The 20,381-nt window shown below is 42.2% G+C and overlaps 1 protein-coding gene across 2 annotated transcripts; it reads right to left on the reverse strand.

Annotated features, from left to right (window-relative positions):
* Positions 1-1,407: 1,407 nt before the first annotated feature.
* SAXO2 (stabilizer of axonemal microtubules 2) lies at positions 1,408-20,320 on the reverse strand. 2 transcript variants are annotated; one of them, XM_032790649.2, is made up of 5 exons: positions 20,238-20,309; positions 14,896-15,070; positions 6,245-6,424; positions 5,265-5,467; positions 1,408-3,603 (listed from the first exon to the last, which is right to left on the reverse strand). In XM_032790649.2, the coding sequence occupies exons 3-5, from the start codon at positions 6,361-6,363 to the stop codon at positions 2,612-2,614; spliced, it is 1,314 nt and encodes a 437-aa protein (XP_032646540.1). In that variant the 5' UTR covers positions 6,364-6,424; positions 14,896-15,070; positions 20,238-20,309; the 3' UTR covers positions 1,408-2,611. The 2 variants fall into 2 exon arrangements, with proteins under 2 accessions (XP_032646540.1, XP_032646539.1); XM_032790648.2 differs by lacking the exon at positions 14,896-15,070 and having other exon boundaries at positions 20,238-20,320.
* Between the last annotated feature and the right edge of the window lie 61 nt (positions 20,321-20,381).

Below are 20,381 nucleotides of genomic sequence, written 5' to 3' on the forward strand. Positions count from 1 at the left end.
TGAGGCCCGGGGGGCCTGCAGTAGGCAGTGAGCAAGATCTGGAGGGTGCAAATGATACTGGGGTTTCCTATTGATAGTGGGTCCCCGCACTAATGTTATAGCTTCTATGGGTACCGGTCCCTGCCCTTGGGTTAGGGTTCCTATTTTAGGGGATTTGGGGCTAGGTTTAAGGTTCCTATGAATAGGGGTCCCGTCCCTAGGCTTAAGGTTCCTATGGACAAGGGACTTAGGGCTTGGGTTAGGGCTCCTAAGGGTAGGTGCCCCACTATAGGGTTAGAGTTCATGTGGGTATGGGATTTGAGGCTAGGCTTTGGTTTCCTATGGGTAGAGGTCCTGCCTTAGGGCTAGAGTTCCTATGGGTATGGAATTTGGGGCTAGGCTTAAGATTCCTATGGGTAGGGGAATTGGGGCTAGGGTTAGGGTTCCTGTGGGTAGGGGACCCTGCTCTAGGGTTAGGGTTCCTATGTGTAGGGGTCCCACCCTAAGTTTAAGGTTCCTATGGGTAGGGGAATTGGGGCTATGGCTCCTGTGGATAAGGGTCCCCTCCCTAGGGTTAGGGTTCCTATGGGTATGGATCCCTGCCTTAGAGTTAGAGTTCCTATGGGTAGGGGTCCCCGTTCTAGGGTTAGGGTTGCTATGGGTCGGAGACTTGGGGCTATGTTTAGGGCTCTCAAGGGTAGGGGTCCTTGCCCTAGTGTACTCCATCCTTAAAATAATGAGTTTACAGGTGGTATTCAGGGCCATAAGAGAGAGAGAGAGAAAAAATCTCCTGAAATACCTGCTCTCCAAATACACCTGCTTCAAACTCTATTACACCTGTTTGAGTTTGCTCTTCTGTTTCCCCTCAGTATTTATCATTACATTTTTGTATCTGTGAGTAGCTGGTAGAGTCAGATATGAGTTTCCTTAAATTATTTAGGCAAGAAAAGAAAATGCATATCAGGACAATAGGTCTATAATGGGGCTAAGAAATTTGAGATCTGCTAAATAAAAATGAAAAAGGATCAGTGGTCAGACACAGATTCAGGGAAGTGTCCAGTCAGGGAAGCAAAGCACTTAAATAATTCCAGGGATATAACTGGAACTAAATCAGAATTCAGTCTCTGCCCCACTCCTGGGACAGTACTGCTATATGGTGCTACTTGCTCAGGCTAGTCCAGCCTTAAACATTTAATTAAAAATCCAATCCAAAACACCTCTTTACAAACTGGAAAACGTGTAGGAACTTTAAAAAAAAATTTAATTGACCTGATTTTTCAATTAAAGTAAAGCAAATTGACATATCACAAAGAACATTTAAAAGCAACCACTCTTGTAATAACAGCAGAAACCTCATGTAACAGTTAAACAAAACAAGCATTTCCAGCAGTCCAGGTCTTTCTCTCTGCCTTTCTGTGATTCAGTTCCTGATTTCAACATCATACTGTACTTGATTTCAGTCCTTTTATTGGTGATTTGGTATACATACAAATACGTGACACTTCAAAGCTAAAATGGCTTTCCTACAGTAATGAGTAAAAAATAATATATTTATAAGTAACTGATGCTCCTCAGACTGAAAGTGATAAGACAACATATTATTGTTAAATAAGTATTGTAAGAAGGGATCACTGTAAATCCTGCACACGTTCACTGAAACTGAGAGAAGAATACTTTGAAATAACGCTTAACATCTCCTATATGAACACACACATTATCTTAATAAAGCATTCATTCCACCTACTTATTTGAAACATACTTTAGCTGGGAAACGAAGGACCAAAGTCAAACCAGCTCTGTTTTGTGTGTCAGAAAAAAAATCTGCTGTTGCATTTGTATGCAAAAGTTAGCAGATTATCTTTTTCATTACATGGTCAATATGCACCAAGCATCAGAAGTTAGAATCTCACTGCTAGGATCTGGCCATTCTAGGCTTAAACTGCATTAATAATAGCAAAGTTAAAGACTATTGTTAGCAGTGTCCTAGCATAGTTTCCTGGACCAGCATAAAAAGGGTATTTGTTTTCTGAAGTTGATTTTATGATTATGTTATAGGCTACGTGGGAGGCTAGTTTGTAATGAAGTTTGGCTATCAAGATTTCCAGAGGAAAAAATTGTTTTCCATACGGGTCACAGAAGCCATGTTAAAACATTTCAAAATTAGTGTTGGCAGGGTCTATTCATTTAGATTTATTATAGTTTCATTTACTGCGCAGTGAGAATTAAATAGGGCTCAGGTTACATTTAAGACATCTAATTTCTACTGTACAGATTCAATGATTCCAAAATGATTTCCAGCAAGTCATAATCTCATTTCAATGTACACGGTATGTGCTTGGGTTGGAAGACAGTGAAAACTGAAAAGCATGGTAATTGTAAGATGCACAATTAGAGAAAACAGATTCCACACAAAATGTTCAGATGCATCTTACGGCTGCCTGATCTTCATCAATCTTGTAATGAAGTCATTCCCAGGTTTTTTTTAAAAGCTATAATCAGTTTGTGATTTCACAATTTTAAAATTACAATAACAACTTGTACTTGCCAACTGTCATTGAGGTTTAGCCGGGAAAAAATTAAGCTATGGATTCTAAATTTTTTTTGAAAATATGTAAACTACTAAAGTTAAAAGTTATGAAGTAACAGCTACTTCTTTTGGAATATGATTACCATTTGACTGGGAAAATGTATTGATTTCTGGAGTAACTCTGCGGAAGAACTTGTGACCACGAGAATCTGTGTTTACAAAGATGTATCCTGGAGGAGATGGATAGTTTGCTGGGCAGATCTCTTGTTTCTTTGGCGTATACTCTGTACGATACATGGTTCCATCTTCAAAACGAGCTGAACTAGGGACTACAACACGCAGAGGTTTGAAACTCTGAACTGGAATTATCTCATGTGGTATATAGTGAGACTTGAATGTTGTCAATCCATCAAATTTTCCAGTAGGCTTTGGAATTTCCTGATGTCTTCTAATAATTTCTTGCTGACAGCTGGCCCAAGCTTGAAAGTCTTCCTTCATTGTAGTGTTCCCCTGGAAAGGGACATTACTTCTTCTTCCGTAAGAAACTGGTCTTATGGGGGCAACAGGACAGATCACGTGCGGAACATAATCAAGATGGCTTGTGGAGTGTAAATCCATATTACCTGTAGGAGGAACATAATCTCTTATCTTGCGAGCCTCAGGCAAGGAGACTGACCATGGTTGAAAACGATCCTGGAATTCAGTGCATCCATCAAAGTGAGCATTAGACCCAACTTTAGTGTATTCAGGCTTGCAGCTTTTTGTAAACTCTCCAAGTAGCCCTTTAAAATCATTCCGGTGGGTTGTGAGATCTTCAAAGGGTTGGCTGCTTGGCTTGTATTCTTCCTTTGGTCTTACAAATTTTGGTTCCAGTTGATGAGCGATGTAAGAACTGCGATGATTAGTAATACCATCAAAAGGTACATCTGAAAGTTTGGCCACACCTGAAGGCTTAAAGCTTTGTCTGGGGTTCAGCTCCCTAGGAACAAAGTCATCTTGAAATGTAGTAGAATTCCCAAACTTTTCTGTAGGGGGATGATAGGTGTGTTCCAATTTATTTGGCTCCCTTCTTTGAACTTCCCATGATCTATAGTCATCTTTAAGACAAAAACAATACTTGATAGACAGAAAGATTATAGGTTTTATTATTGATTTGTGGCTGTCTCATATTAAAAAATCTATTTTCTTCCCCCACCAACCCTTTTGATCAAAAGAGTTGAGTTTAAGTAAAAAAGATAATTCTGTTTTACTATTAGATACAGGAGTTCTGCTTACCTGCTACTATGGGAATACACCAAACAGCCACTAAAATGCCACTTAGTAGCACAAGATGATTATTTCTTTTAAAAAAAAGACATATTTTCTATGTACATATTTGATTTCTGTTTTCTATTGCACAGAAATATTTGTACAGAGGATATGTCTGCAAAAGTCTACATTTTATCTCAGGACTGTGGATGAAATACATATAAACAAAAGATGACTGAACTATGGACTATAATTTTAGTGACGGATGCTGGTAACATCTTAAACTACAAGTGTACAGAAGCTGGTGAATAATAATATTATCAAAGATGTTCTTTCCCCCCAGGCCCAGTGCTGCTGAATTATTTCTACTACCTCTACTTTTGCCACTATGTGCTTTTCGCTTCTACCTACTCTACCTCAGTTCTTCTAACTTCCTAGCCTCAGTGACCTCACCTTATCTTCAGCATTTTAAGTATCTTTCCCTTCTAATCCAGTGGCCTTGGTCTTGACCATCAGAGCATCTCTTGTCTTACATAGCTCATACTCCACATTCAGATATTTTTAATCTGGATTGCAGAGCAGATGTGCTACAATCAAATTATTAAGTAAAACATCTCATATGTAAAAGATTATTTGTATACCACGGTAATCTGTAAGGATAATCTGCCGGGAAGCCGTTTAGGAACTGTTGCATCAATGAGTAACAGAAGATCATCTTGTTGAAACTGGTCATCAGCAGAATGCTATACCAAGTATATTGTAAAGATGAATCTGAAATCAAGTTTGTTTCATCTGTCTATGTAGAAAAACAGTAATTGTGAATGCCACCATAATGGAAGCTAAGGTATGCTTGGACCTCATAATGGAGATGGTGATTGTCTTAAAATAAGATATATTGTCTTTCCAGCAAGCTCCAGTCCCATTCTAAAAACTGGATTCAGAAGGTGACCATCACCATGCCGAGTCTGAAAACACCTGGGTTGTACCAAATTATGGATCTTCAAAAAGCATTGTTAAATATTATTGCTATCCAAAGCTTCAGTTAAGTCCAGTAGCAAAGCAGGAAAGTGAGACTCTTGGCACACTGTGTCCATAATAATATTAACATGTTTCTCTTTGACATTGTTTAATAATCTTTCTGACCAAAGGAATTACAATTTTCTCCAAATGTATCTTGAAGATGTGCTTGGATTATAACTAGCATTAGAACCCAAAGTTTCTCTCTCCTTCTCTTAGGTGGTTTACTATATTTCTGCCACAGTCTAAAAGCTGCCCTCCTTCCAGTTGGGAAAACTTGGAGAGGGCTTCTCTTTCAGAGCCTATTAATGTTAATTCTTAAATTAACAGAATCCATTGCTGAGAATCATAGGGTATTCCCTCTTCACTACTGTCACCTATTGGTCCAGAGGTTGAGAGACCAAAGTCAGAAATCAAACCTCAACTTCAATATGGCAGTTCAGAATACTACCATCATTGTGGCTATTTCTTTTAAAGTGGCATATGTAATTACCTTGATAGGTTGGTATGGTGTCTATTTTTCCTCCCTTAATGTGTTTTCTTTCTAAAGGTCTTACTAATGTCACTGGTTGTATTTTATGAGGATTATAATCTCTTCTGTATGTAGTTCCAAGATCAATCTCTCCTGGTTTTGGTTTATATTCTACTTGTACCTGAAGAGGTCGATTTACAACATCGTATGGAAGATAATCAGACCTGAAAAGGAGAAACATGCAGTACTGCTTCACAATGTTACCTTTTTCTGATTGAGACATTTGTGACATTTTTTTCCATATATAGAAACTTAACAAAAACTACATTATATCAATTGTGGAAGGACTAAAATGTTAACTCTTTGAAAGCATTTGCTGATTTAGGGTCAGCATCATCAACATCACAGGATGAAGAATGAGAAAACAATAATTCAACAGATATTTGGTGTCTGACATATGGTGTATTCTTTGTACTTAGTAAGGTGGTGGAATTCCTTTTTCAAACCTGACAGTAATTTACCTTTCAGCAGGGCCGGCTCTACCATTTTTGCCACCCCAAGCAAAAAAAGCCACTCAGACTAGCATCGGAACTGCTGAAGCAAAAAAAAGACAAAAAAACCAAAAAAACCACCAGGACTGTGCTGCCCCAAGAATGGACAGAATGCCGTTCCTTAGCATGTGCCGCCCCAGGCATGGGCTTCCTCCACTAGTGCCTGGAGCTGGCCCTACCTTTCAGATCTTCTTTAGAGATAAAAATGAATCCCCAAAGGACAAAAAAAAAAAATCCTTTGCTTGTCATCTGCCAACTCTAAAACATGACTGACTTGTGCCATCTTATACTCAAACTTTATACATATATATCCTTGAAGAGAATGAATAATCAAATTATATCACAATGGAAAATGATTCCAATAAACAGAGCTGTCTTTCCTACATGAAAAAATATGAGGACACTGTAGAATAACATCAGCTCCAAAACACATTGCTTCAAAATATTTACTTAAATGTAGTGATTCCTTCCATTCTTCCATGATGTGCTTGGTATTCCTCCTTTGGCTTAAGACTCTGGGGTGGAGGGACATTGCCATACTGGAGATATTTGTCGTCGTATTCCGTCATGAGGCAAGGCTGTCCTCCAGTATCATAAATCCTTGTGGATTTATGAGGGCAATGATGGCGCCTGTATAAGAAATTGAAACGAGATCATTTCAAATAGTTTTATCTATGGGAAACACATCTCAAATATTCTATGAGTGTATAACAAGAGAAATAGGATTGTCATCACAGGTACCTTGAATCTAGAACACTTCCTGAGTGTGAAAGGAAAACAAATTATTTTGTTCTGTAGTTATGAAGGATGTTACCATTTAAATAGCACTGCATAGGCCACAATAACACAGGAAGAAAGAATACTTACCGCATCCTTAGTACAGAACAGGGTGGGTGAATACAGCTGACAGTCTGCTAAATGTTAATCTGTCACCTACCCAACTCACTCTTTCCTCGCATTCTTTTCTCTGCCAAGCATTGGCTTCCTTCTTTCATGCTATTGTTTCTCTAATCTGTAACAATAACTCAATACCTCTCCCTACTTCTCTGGTATCTTGCCCTTTCTTTTCTCCTCATTCGTTTTTTCCCTGTGTATTTCAATACATCTTTCACCATTTCTCATAACAGCACCAGTCACCTCCCTACTTTACACAATCTCATCACAGTTGGTGTTATGGCCTTCTGATCTGCAGCTCCAGATGTCTAGAATAAATTTCCTGAATCTATCCCTCCTCAGTTCTCCTCAATTTATTTTTTTCACACCCATATCTCTGAAATTCTCTATCCCCCAAAAGTATTGGCTTTATTTTTGCTATTGTGTGTACATACTGTATTATGTCTTGTACTATTTAACCACAGTAATTTTGGGATATGATTTGCAGGAAATTATAATATACGGATTAAGATTTTCAAAGTCATCTAAGGGATTTAAAGTCATCTAAGGGATTTAGACACACCGCTTCGAGCAGTGAACCATGGCCAGTGGGAGCCACGATTGGCCAGACCTGCAGACGCGGCAGGTAAATAAACCGGCCCGGCCCGACAGCGGCTTTCCCTACACAAGTGGCGTCCCAAGTTTGGGAAACACTGGACTAAAGAAACAGGCATATAGGATCCCTGCTGAGAAAAGTAAAAAAGGAAAACAAAGAAAGGAATTATCTGTGATTGGAAATCCCTAAAGCTAGTTTTAGTTGCACTTTTGTGCCATGTGATTTTGGAGCTCACTAGTTAGATTAAATGGCAAATTAAATAACCCTACATAACAAGTCAGTCTCAGTAGATGTCTCATGTGGAGTGTATGGTGTGTTGGAGCCTCAAGCTGCCAATTCGTTTTCAATCAAACTGGTCTACCAAAGGGATAACAATAACAACTGAAAATTGCATAGTAAAGTAGAAGGCTCCGTAAAAGATAATACTTTCATGTCACCTATTTACCACTAATGCTCCAATCCCACCATTAACTGCGACCTGATGGCAGGGCAGCAGCAGAGAAAAATGGGAGAGAGAGAGAAGAGAGGGCTGAGTTACCTCTAATGTCACAATCCCACCATTTAACAATGAACTGAGCAGTTTGAAAAGCACTAGGGGAGGGAAGGAAAAACAGGAAGAGAAGAGATTAAAAGGGAAATGAGAAGGTGCTACTTCTGATCACATAGCTTCACTCACCCTGAATTTTTCCAGGGATTCATCTATGCTGTATAATATTCATTCACAAAGTACAGCATGTACTCCAGATTTCACAACTAAAAACATCATCTTAAGCAGAAAATAGAAAAACACTAAAATATAACTATCAAAAGCAAGTTAAACAAAACTGGCTAATCAGATTTAATACATGCATCAGAAATTGTTTATTTCAAGGGCACTTATCACATTGATTTTAAGCATAACAGCCAAGAGAGAGTGAAACAAACAGCATAATATTCACACAGATAGCACGCTACATTTTTGCATCCTCAACCTCTCCATCAGCTCATTTCAGAAAACCATGCATCAACCACAATACCTATTCCTAGGCAGGGTCGGCTTTAGGACAGTGGCAGGGCCCAATTCGACATTTTCGGCGGGGCCCAGCAGGGATGATTGAAAAAAAATATATATAAAAAAAAGTCTTTCATTTCTTAGCAACTGGTTCCCTATAAAAAGTTCTGCCACAGTATGGTATTTTTTGTACCAATAGGGTTACCATACGTCCGTATTTTCCTCTCGTTGGCGATTTAAGACCAAAGCCTGACATGTCCAGGAAAATACAGATGTATGTTAACCCTACCTAAAGTTCTTTTTAAAAGATGGGCCTGAACTAGAAATGAGCTCTGCCACTCCCTGAGGGTGTGCTAGGGTGCATATATGTGCGTCCCAGCTGCTCCCTGCCCACTTCATTGAAGCGGTGTGGCAGGGTACTTCCCTGGAACTGCAGGGCACCAGTGGACATGGGGCTGGCTGGAGATGCAGGGGGAGGAGGCTGGAGGTAGGGTCTGGCTGCAGGCTGGCAAGGGGTGTGGGGCACGCTGGAGCAGGGGGTGTGAGGTGGGCTAGCTGGCTTCAAGCAGGGCCACAGTGGGGCGTGCAGCATGGTGTTGGCAGAGCTGGAGACAAAGGAGTGCGGGACTGGCTGGCTTCAGCAGGTGGGTGCGGCCGGGGTTGACTGGAGACAGGCAGGGGTGTGCAGGCTGGGTGTGGAGCAGGGCGGTGCAGCAGGGGCTGGCTGGAGACAGGTGCTGGTGCAGGGCTGGAGCAAGGCAGGGGTGCGGGACTGGCTGGAGATGGGCTGGCTGCAGGCAGCGGGTGCAGCAGGGGGTTGGCTGCGGCAGCTGGTCAGGGTACAGGGGTACAGCCCATCCTGTATGGTGAGTGCCCCTCCTCCTCCCTCCCCCACCAGGGTACAGCGCAGCAGCCCAGGGATCAGGGGCTATTTAAAGGGCTCGGGGCTCCCTGCTTCCACTGCCCAGCCTGTAAATAGGCGTGGGAGCCCCAGGTTGAAGTGTTGCAGGGTCTCGGGGCCTATTTAAGGATCAGGGCAGCAGAGGCAGCTGGAGCGCCCCTTGCTACCCCAGGGCTCTGGGGGCTATTTAAAGAGCCTGGGGCTCCCCTGCTTCTACCGCCCCAGCCCCTTAAATAGCTGAGGGAGCCCTGGGGAAGTAGTGTGGCTTCGGTGGCTATTTAAAGGACCGAGGCGGCAGAGGCAGCTGGAGCCCCAGCCCTTTAAATAGCCCCCAGAGCCCCCCGCTACCCCATGGCTCTGGGGGTATCTAAAGGGCCGGGGCTCCCCTTTGTCTACCGCCCCAGCCCTTTACGTAGCCACGGGAACCCTGGGGAAGCGGTGGGGCTCTGGAGGCTATTTAAAGGGCAGGGGCAGTAGAAGCGATGGGAGTCCCTGACTTTTTAAATAGCCCCAGAGCCCCACAGCCCTACCCCAGGGCTCCAGCAGTGGTGCTCTGGTGGCAATTTAAAGGGCCTGGGGCTCTAGCGCCTGCTGGGAGCCCCAGGCCTTTTAAATCGCCCCCTGGAGAAGCTGGGCCACTCCGGTACAGCGCACTGGCTTTTGCCGGTACACCGTACTGGGGCTTGGGCGTGAGGCCCTCTTAGGGGCGGGGCCCGATTCAGGGGAATTGATTGAATTGGCCTAAAGCCAGCCCTGTTCCTAGGGCCCTACGAAATTCACAGCCATGAAAAACGCATCATGGATTGTGAAATCTGTTCTTTCTTTTGTGTGCTTTTACCCTATACTGTACAGATTTCACAGGGGAGACCAATGTTTCTCAAATTGGAGGTCCTGACCCAAAAGGGAGTTGCAGGGGGGTTGCGGAATTGCCACCCTTACTTCTGTGCTGCCTTCAGAGCTAGGTGGCTGGAGAGCGGTGGCTGTTGTTGGGGTGCCTAGTTCTGAAGGCAGCACTCCGCCAGCAGCAGTGGAGAAATAAGGGTGGCAGTACCATACCATGTCACCCTTACTTCTGCGCTCCTGCCTTCAGAGCTGGGCAGCCTGAGAGCAGCAGCTGCTGACTAATGGCCCAGCTCTACAGACAGCAGTGCAGAAGTAAGGGTGGCAATACCCCCCACAATAACCTTGCGACCCCCCACTCCATACACACAACTCCTTTTTGGGTCAGGACCCCTACAATTACAGCTCTGAATTTCTGATTGAAATGGCTGAAATCATGAAATTTATGATTATTAAAATCCTATGACCATGAAATGAACTGTGAATTTGATAGGGCCCTATCTATTCCAAATGGCTGTTCTGATATCATCAGATTCATACACTCAGCTGTCTCTACATTCTGTACTCTGTTCTACAACATTCCCCCACACTACCCTCATCGTTATATCACCTGCACTATCATACTTGCTAGAAGCAGAAACAACATCCATTAGAAAAATACTTTCCTCCTGAAGGACCCTGAAGATTATAATGAATTAAATTTAAATGGAGTCCATCAGTGTTTGAACGATCAAAATGTCATGACATTTTAGTTTTGTCAAAAAGAGCCAAAGCATCTCTAGCAAAAAGTAATTATGCATGACTTCGTAAGACTCCATTATTTCTGATGAGTCAAAATCGTTAACTCAGATTGAATAATCCCATAACATACAAATAGTTACATTGATTTTAATGGGAGTATTCAGGAGTACAGTACTACCAATGTGAGTAATGGTAGCAGAATAGCACTTACAAATTGTGAAATACAAAAGATATACACCAAAAAACATACAAGGCCTGATTCTCGTTTACACTGATGCTTCTTTACACTGTTCTGGCAGTGTAAAGAGGATTGAAAGTGGGAGTAAATGGTAGTGTCAAGGAGGCCTTAATGCAAATGGGAATCTGCCTCAGAGAGTATATTTCATGGCTTTGGATAACTGACAAATCCAGTTTGGGGTTTAAACCAAATGATAATAAAAGAATGATCATTAAGAGAATATCTTTCTAGAAATGATTACAACTAAATCACAACTTTCAGGAGAGAGAGTGGAGAATGAGATCTGAATTCTAAATATCTGTTGAGAATCATCAATCAAAGGGTGGGACATGACTAATGAAATATGTTGCTTATAATTTGGCTAATTGAGAACTATTTGAGTCTCTGATTTGTGTGTGTTACCTACAAATGTGTTACTACACTTCATCAATCTTTTATACCAGAGTTATTGATCTTTTAATGTACTTTGAAGTGCATGTGTTCCTGACTCATGAATGATTGATGTCTGCTCTGGTGGGTTATGTTTTCTTTCTTCCATGAGCAAGACTGATAATTTATTGCTTAGATAACATGTTAACAGATAAATCGCAAAAAATTTAAATAGACACCATTTGGGCAAGTGCCTCAGCTGGTATAAATTGGTGTAGCTCTGTTGACTTACAGAGCTATGTTGACTTACACCAGCCAAAGATCTGTCACATAATTAGCTTTCTCATGCCAACAAGATTCATCCTTGAGAGCTATCTAGAGCATTCCCTCCCACAGAATACGATTTATTATGAGAAAAGTCTCCTTTAGGAGACTTTAAATCATTAAGAGTTTATAAACAAAATAAATATCTCAATAAGGTTTTTAACTGCCAAGGTAAACATGACCATCTGAGTGAAAGAAGTTATATTTGGACACTAGATATTTGGACACTGAAACTATTCTGCTGCTTAAACGACCTGAATTCCCTAGTGTTGACAGGAAAAATAATTCTGGGGGGAACATGCATGATTTATAGACAAAGAAAAGTCTCATTGAAACTCTTTTTAAGTAGAACTAGTAAACTGAGGAATGTGGAAATCCAGTCTTCATGACAAAAGCAAAATTAATCTTTAGCAAGTAGTTATGCTCTTATGTGAATGTACAAAGAGAATGCTGTTGTCTGTTTTTGCTGATTCCTCAAAGTCCTCAATGATTGTGTCATGGATTGACTACTATTGAGAAAGACATATTGTATATCTGCCCGCCAAAGGACATCACCTTGAAACATTCACATCAATGAGTGTTATACACATAGACTGAGGGGACAACAGACTCTATAAAGAGAATTTTTGTGACTGTCATACCTCATCTATGATATTTACATACATTTAGATTCTTGCAAATATCTCAAAGTGCTTCATATAGCCAGGGGCGGCTCCAGGCCCCAGCACACCAAGCGCATACTTGGGGCGGCAAGCCGCGGGGGGCTGTCTGCTGGCGCCACAAGGGTGGCAGGCAAGCTGCCTTCTGCGGGTTGCCTGCGGAGGGTCTGCTGGTCCCGCGTCTTTGGAGGACCCTCCGCAGGCAAGCCGCCGAAGGCAGCCTGCCTGCCATGCTTGGGCGACAAAATGCCTAGAGCCGCCCCTGCATACAGCTAGATGAAGCTGAATACCTGCACAGTCAGAAGAAATGTAACCTTCTTTCCTGCCTGCATTTGCCTCTGGTGCTGCTAGATGATCAGTTTGATGTTGTGTTGGATTGTAACATCAAAGGTAAGTCAGCATGTCATTCTCCTCCTTGTCTTCCTCTTTCATCCTTTCACACTACTGCAAGCCTCTATCTGAAAGTGTTTAAAGTCCTAAATCTTATCTTTTAAATAGACGGCTGCAAGTGAAATTTTCCTACCTTGCTAATTATTTTCCATTATGGGAGGAGCACAACAGTATGGACATTCACCCAGGATGCTCTGGGCAAAATGGCTAGATAAATTAAGTAGTGCAGGCTTCCCATTACTTTTTTTCAGTTCTGGAATGTCACTAGAGAAGCCTGCCAGCACAACAGAAGGAAGAGAAACTGGGGTATGAAAATCCCCTGGCAATCCCTTGACAGACTGACTGACAGAAGAGGACTTCTCATTCATGCATCTGGAGGGCAGCCACAACATGGAAGGATGCTAACATGTCATGTGGTCAATCACCATAAGCCAATGCGACTGGAGATGGGGTGGGTAGGAGAAAACATGATTTGTTTTCTCTACTGAGACAGCTGCAGACTATCTGCCAATGGAGAATTAATAGTTGTTTACTGGGCTCCCTGTTATCCTTGTCTCAGGCCTACTTTTTGCTTAGTGCTAGCACACTAGCAGCTAGATACAAAAAGCTAAATAAAAAGACTCAGTAAAGATAGCTAAAATGTAATATACAGTGTCTTTGAGATGTCAGGGAGGATAAATGTCTCTAAAACTTTCTAATATTTCTAAAAGTGAGGAACCATGGGCCTTTCTGCCTTCCTTGCTAATGAGCATAAAAATCCTCAAACCAGACCCTAATTTAACTAACTGCCTGTTTCCCTCACCTAGAGATGAACCTACTGCTTTGTCTCCTAAGTGCCTGTCTTTTCTAACATCACTGATCTGATCTTCCCTTGTAACCTTATGGATTTTCCCTTCCACCATTTTATTGTGCTTTCTCTTGGTTTCCTATTGCTTTTCTTGTTTTTTCTGTATAAATAATAATATCAGACAAATCCAATTCCCCAATATTAACCAGGCATTCACTTCTCTTTAACATCAAGATTTCTTTACCTGAGGAGTTAATGAGGAGTGAAAAAGAATTCTTGTTATCTTGAGGAACAATTAATGTTTATATTTACTGAAATATGTAGTCATGATCAGTATATTGTTACATACATTCTGAAATTCCTCATCAGAAATATCTGGACAGATTTTTGGTATGTATATACAGCTCCACATGTAACATTTTTTTTTAAAGTTGCATTCTAAGTGGGAGATTGAATTACAAGTCCGGAAAGAAATCCAATATTTCTAGTGCCAATCAAGATGCATATATTGTCTGACTAATGCCAAGGTTATTAAGAGTTTTCACCAAAGTCAGTTGTAGCCAATCAGGAGGCACGTTTAGTATGTATTATGATTGGTTAACATTGCTCTGAGCTGCTTTATTAGTCACTCCTGACTCCTGAAGCCCCTGGGAGACAAAGCTTCCATTGACTTCAGCAGAGACTATGGGCCATATTTTTAAAGGTGTTTGGAGCCTAAAGAAGCAGATAGGCACTTAGTGCGTTTTTCAAAAGCACCTCAGTGCCTAACTGCTACACTCCCAGTCCTCCCCAGGCGCATGTCCCAGTTCCCCACTCTCCCTTGACTCTTTGGCCCAGCCCTCATAACTCCTCCTCAGCTCCTCTTCCCATTCCTGTCTGGACACTTTGTCTCACTCCTGACTCACCACCTTTATAGGCTCAGTTTCTCACCCTCTTTGCATTCCAATCAACCTATTTTCCCTTGCCACCTGAGCACCAACAGTGGGAAGTTGGAGAATACTGGGGTGACTGTCTCTGTGCCCTCAGTTCTTGTGCCTGGCAAAGTTATATCTAACTGAAAACAGAGTTTTATAAAAGAAGGTGTCAGGAAACCTATAATAAAAACTAAAAGACTGCATAATTTACAGTGATAACATTGTGAAGGTTATTTAGGCCTCAGTCCTGCAAGGAATTCTGCACTAGCAGATATTTGTGCCTGAGTGGAGCCCCACTGAAGTCAATGAGGCTTTATAGGGCTGCAGGGATCCTCCTCTAAGGCACTCCTCACTGCAGTGGGGCCAGTTTTGTTTTCTTTTTAACTGTTTGGAATGTCTATTTTTTAAATTGTTCTGATTATTTTAACTAAAAATATATATTTAAATTCTCCATTTACCTGCTGAATGAAGAGCTCCTGGGACTTTCTTGCTTATTCCATTTTCTTGTCAACTGTTGTGTAGTGTTCCATTTGATTAATCTTTCCTGTTCCGTCAGTGGATGGACTTCCTAACAAAGACTAAACATTCTCTTCCAGAGTTGCTCTAGTTCTCCCTAATTCCATCCTTAATTTTCTGTTGGGTTTGCAAGCATTTAGATGTATTGAGTATTAAGTATGTCACATTTCATTCAAACTTCCCCTTTCCTTTTATCTATCATTCATTGAGAAATTATTATCTTCTTCAGGAAATTGTAACAAGCATAAGAGGAGTGTGGAAGGACGGGGAGACTTCGACATTACTACGAGTATTTTAAGAACTGAAAGAATAAGCTTTAGTAAATAGTTCTATATCTTTATATACCAAAACGAAGATAAGTATATGGAGAAATTCTTGTATATGGGCAACTTTCTTGTCTATAAACAAATATTACTCTTAGATATAGTCTGGGAGGTCATCTAACTACTGCACAGCTGTTCTCTGCTCCTGAAGGCCAAAATTTACATCTTGTGTTTGCCAACTGTTGGACTTCTATATCAAGCAATCTGAATCCTGACTCTGTTCACAGGCAGGGGTTCATTTTCTTTAATATTAACATAGCACGTTTGCAACCCATGGGAAATAAGGAAATAAAAATGTTTGCTTCTTATTATGGAAATATCCCAAGAACAGTTGGTAGCTGATACCTGGTCCATTCTCAAAAAATATCACTTGGAGACTGGGAAGTGGGTCTGGGGATATACTCCAGGGATACCAATAAAGGATCTAATCATTATTTTGAACAAATGCGGTTACAAGAACATTTTTGTGGTTTAAAAAATAACAACCAAAACTTGCCTTTTAAGCAAAGCAACTGGAAGATGACCATTTGTACACTTTGGCACAGTCTTATATTACTGCTAGACACATCCTAAACTTGAGAAGCTAGGAACTTTAGTGGTGACTGGTATACAGAAACGTCCCCAGCACTGACTCTGACCCTGAGAAGTGTTAAGCATTTATAAGCTGATGGGAGATGATTGTGCTCAGCCCCCGCAGACACCCAGTCTTTTTGGCAGCACAATTATTTGTTGGAAAAAGTTGTTGCAAGCATACATTTTTAATTGGCACTGAAAAGGGCATACAGCCTAGGGAGAAGGGTGTCTACTCTCCATATTCTTAAAATACTCGTTGTAATGTTAACATTCAACAAATAGGGGGCAGATCCTACCATTCTTGTGTGAGTAAGTGCTAATCACTATACCTGACAAGTCCCACTGAGCACTACAGTGAGGTGATTACACACTTCCCCTAGGGAGGGAAGCTTTTCCTGAACTTCAGAGATTCACTACCCAAGCTCAATTCCCTATATGGGCCACCATTTGTAACACTATACCCCAGACTGTATTGATGGTGGTGGGGACTGAACCTAGAACCTCTGGATATAAATGTCCAAGGTTTTGCTACCTGAGTGTAAAGGGACTATTCATGAGCAAATGCTGTTCAGTACAGGCAATGGCCGCAGAATCTAGCCTTAAATGCACTGTCTATTTTGAGACACAGAAACACCTTCTGGCTGATATTTTTTACACTATTTGTTCCCAGGACCTAACTACAGGTAGAAGAATTATTCCCTCTGTTTTAATATTCAGATTGAAATATAAATATATCTAAAGTAATTCAGAATTACAGTATGTAAGACTCCAGCAGATTGCTAAGTAGAACTTGTGCAATATATCACAGTTTTCTTGTGTGTACATCACAATGCCCAGGTAACACTGCCAAGCAACTAATCGTCCCATAAAAACAGAAACACTGTAGTGCTACACCAAAGAAAACTCAATGAGCTGCCTAAAACAATAACCTATTGAGATTTTATTGACTGCAAAACCTTCAGCAATGTCAATGAGGAGTACTTGTGGCACCTTAGAGACTAAAATTTATTTGGGCATAAGCATTTGTGGGCTAAAACCCACTTCATCAGATGCATGGAGTGGAAAATACAGTGGGAAGATGTATAGAGAGAGCACATGAAAAGATGGGGGTTGTCTTACCAATTATAATATGAGACTTCAATTAAAGTTGGCTATTATCAGCAGAAAGAAAAATCACTTTTGTAGTGGTAATCAGGGTGGCTCATTTCAAACAGTTGACAAGAAGGTGTGAGTAACAGTAGGGGGAAAATTAGCATGGGGAAATCTGAAACCTTCAGCAATGTGTATTTTAACCCAGCGGTTCTCAACAAGGGATTCAGGGTTCCTAGGGGGGGCCTGAGCAGGTTTCAGGGGTCCACGAAGCAGGACCAGCATTAGACTCACTTATGACTTAGAGCGGAAAGCCAAAGCCCCACCACATGGGGCTGAAGCCGAAGTCTGAGCAATGTAGCTTTGTGGTGGTCTCTGTGGCATTGGGCCCCAGGAAATTGCCCTGCTTGCTAACCCCTAATGCCAGCCCTGGCTTTTATATGCAGAAAACCAGTTATTGGGCACAGGTGGGCTGTGGAGTTTTTATAGCATGTTGCGGGGGGGGCTCAGAAAAAAGGTTGAGAACCTCTGTTTTAACTTATTTCTTTTGTGTATTTTACAGTATTATTAATTAATAATTATATTATACAATGTCTTGTCTTTGAGTTACAGACATATTTTTTTCACTTGGTCCTTTCACAATGTCATGTCATACCATCTTTATACAGTATTTGATTCTAGGCTGCATAACTCAGATTTCTCCTCATGGAAACAATCAGTTCACTATCTCATGATTAAGTCCAGAGATACAATTTTGTGGGATAGATTATAGCTAGGAGGCAGGTCAAGAGAATGCAAGAATCCTCACACTGCCCCTCTTTTACTCTTCAGCGTGGGCCAACCACATCGTAGCTGGAGCTGGTGAAGAAATGGACAGAATTGCCATACAAGGACTAGGGTGACCAGATGTCCTGATTTTATAGGGACAGTCCTGATATTTGGGACTTTGTCTTATATAGGCGCCTATTACCCCTGACTGCCTGTCCGATTTTTCACACTTGCTGTCTGGTCACCCTAACAAGGGTAAGGCTTGACCCTGGATGAAGTAGACTTCAGGACTGTCCTAACTTGTAACCATAATACAGTGATCACTTGCAAGGACACAGAATCATCAGGGCATTTGAATGCCCCAGCCCTTTGATGACGCCTCCACTCCCTTCCCCAATTAATCTGGCCTGTCTGACTTATCCCACCCTGGAACCTGCAATGCCCCCTTTATGTGGGAGATGTGGTAGAGAGTTGGGAAAGCTGGTTCTGTGCCTCCTGTACAAAGTGATGCCAACTCTCATGGTTTTATTTCACAAGTCTCACAATAGTTGATGTTTTTCTTAAAGGCAGAGATCCAGTATTTATATGAAAATGTGAGAATCTCAGCTTGCTTGCTTGCTTTGTAAGCTTTTAGCTCTCATGATTGAATGAGGGCTAGAAAGTGAACCCTAACAGTTTCAATGCAGAATGAAAAGAAAATACCCCACATTTTATTTTTAAAATCTCATAAATTTTAAGCCAATCACATGATTTTTTGTAGTCTGAGTCATGATTTTGAAATTTCCTGAGGTAGATAATACTGCATTCACGTGTACTACCCCGCAGCTAGAGGAGGTAGTATTCCCTGTAGGAAGCCTTTTTCCTGACCTACCCTTTTGCACCAGTCTCACTGGCTCGAACAGGCTGTAGGACAATGATGAATTGTTCCAAAGGACATGGTTGAAAGTAAGACAGTGGCCAATCTCCGCTCCTTAATAATGAGCAGAGCTGGCTGTGAGCAGGGGAAGGATTAGATGCTGCCTTTATTTAGAAAGGATGAAGAGCTGGTGTGGCAGTGTTTTCTACCCAGGATGAATTCTAGATGGGTTAGCCAGAATTGGTCCCACTGCTGTGCAGCCCATTTGCAAACACATTAAAGTAGGGCCCTGCTTTAAGGCACAATCTTACCTTAAGACTCAGTCCAGACTACATAAAAAGGTGTTGTTTTTTTTTTTTAAAAAAAACCAACCAAAATCATGAATTAACATTTTAAAACCACTTTTTCTAAGTCTAGACAAAGCCTAAGTGTGTTACTTCATTTCTACTAAGGACCCACATTCTTTTCCTTTTTCAGAACAGTACTCCAAAGAGAGCTGAAACCTGTCTCTGTACTCCCTTTTCTAAAGAAATCAGATACTTTCTAAAAAAGCTATTTTTACTTCTCCAGACTTAATCAGGTCAGAGTGGTAGATGTATATTAGGGCTGTAAAACGTGGTTACAGTTCACAGAGCTTAAAACAAAAGTCAAGGGTTGTAGTGTGTCCCCTTTATGCCAACTCTGCTAGTGACTATGAAACTGCTGTAAGGCCTTCTCCACTGGGTTTCAGAAGTTCTCCTGGGCAGAACCAGAACTAGCATAACTGGTTGCGAGATGCCTCCTTTCCCCGGGAGCCCTTGGAAAAAGGGTGTGCTAGACCATGTTGAGATGAGGCATATACAGGTGAGTGAGTAGCAGTATACAGACTCGCTAATCCCCAGTAAAACAATGTTCTGTAGATTCCCCCCCCCCCGCCCTTTGGCTGTATCTACATTCAGAAATTTAGGGAAATCTTCCACTTCAGGTCTAGATGAGATGATGGTAAAATGCATATGCCCTTAGACAGGGTCACAATGAAACTGTCCTTGAACAGTATCAGACTGTTTGAAGGGAAGTAGGGACAGTTTGGGCTGCTTGGAAAAAGCAGATTTGGGGCCCCAAAGGTTCAGTCTCCAGAACCAGGGGATTTGGGGGGTGTGTGTGTTCATGTTTACGACAGGGGGAGGCGCGTGCTCAACGAGGTTTGACCCAGGGCTAAGGGGGTTTGAGCTGCGGCGGTAGGGCAGTTTGGTCCCAAAAAGTTTGGTTCTCGGGGCAGAGGGTGTTTGGATCCAGTTGAGATTTGGTGATTCGGGTCCTGAGCACGACGGTGCTGGAACAATTTGTAAAAGCCATTGAACCAAACTGTAAACCCTGGAAAAGTTAACCACTTTCAGCCAAGGGTTGCGACGGCACCTGTGCTGGGGCAGGAGGTTTTGGATCCCGGGAAGTTCGTGCTCAGGGAGGCTGGGGCGGTCCCGGGGCAGAGGAAGTTCGGGTTCTGGTCCGGAGGCAATGGGTGCTGGTCCACGGGCGACTCGGGGACGGGGGAGGAGGGCACGGGAAGGTTCCCTGGGAAGGGGGTTCGGCCCTCGGGAGGGGCGGGTCCCTGGGGGGGGATTTGGGTCTCCCGGTGGATCAGGCTTAGGGGACTCGGGAAAGGGGCCGCTCTTCGGGGGTCCCCTTTGCTTCTTACCCGCAGGTACAAATCTCGCACAGGCACCGCTTCTCCTTCATCCTCCCGCTGTCGCTGCCTGCCCGGCTCTCCTGTGCCTCCCCTCTGAGCCACGGTAACCAGGGAAGCGCTCCGTCGCCTGGCAACCGCCGCCGCGTCCCTACA

This window comes from Chelonoidis abingdonii, chromosome 9 (assembly GCF_003597395.2).
Source record: "Chelonoidis abingdonii isolate Lonesome George chromosome 9, CheloAbing_2.0, whole genome shotgun sequence".
Taxonomy (NCBI): Eukaryota; Metazoa; Chordata; order Testudines; family Testudinidae; genus Chelonoidis; species Chelonoidis abingdonii.

Excerpts from the sequence above, each read along its gene's own strand:
- SAXO2 (XM_032790648.2), bottom strand. The coding sequence starts at position 20,278 with ATGAAGGAGAAGCGGTGCCTGTGCGAGATTTGTACCTGCGG. Across the intron at positions 6,425-20,237 it reads TGCGAGATTTGTACCTGCGG|GCGCCATCATTGCCCTCATA; the intron begins GTAAGAAGCAAA and ends TTTCTTATACAG. Across the intron at positions 3,604-5,264 it reads CACCATACCAACCTATCAAG|ATGACTATAGATCATGGGAA; the intron begins GTAATTACATAT and ends TTTGTCTTAAAG.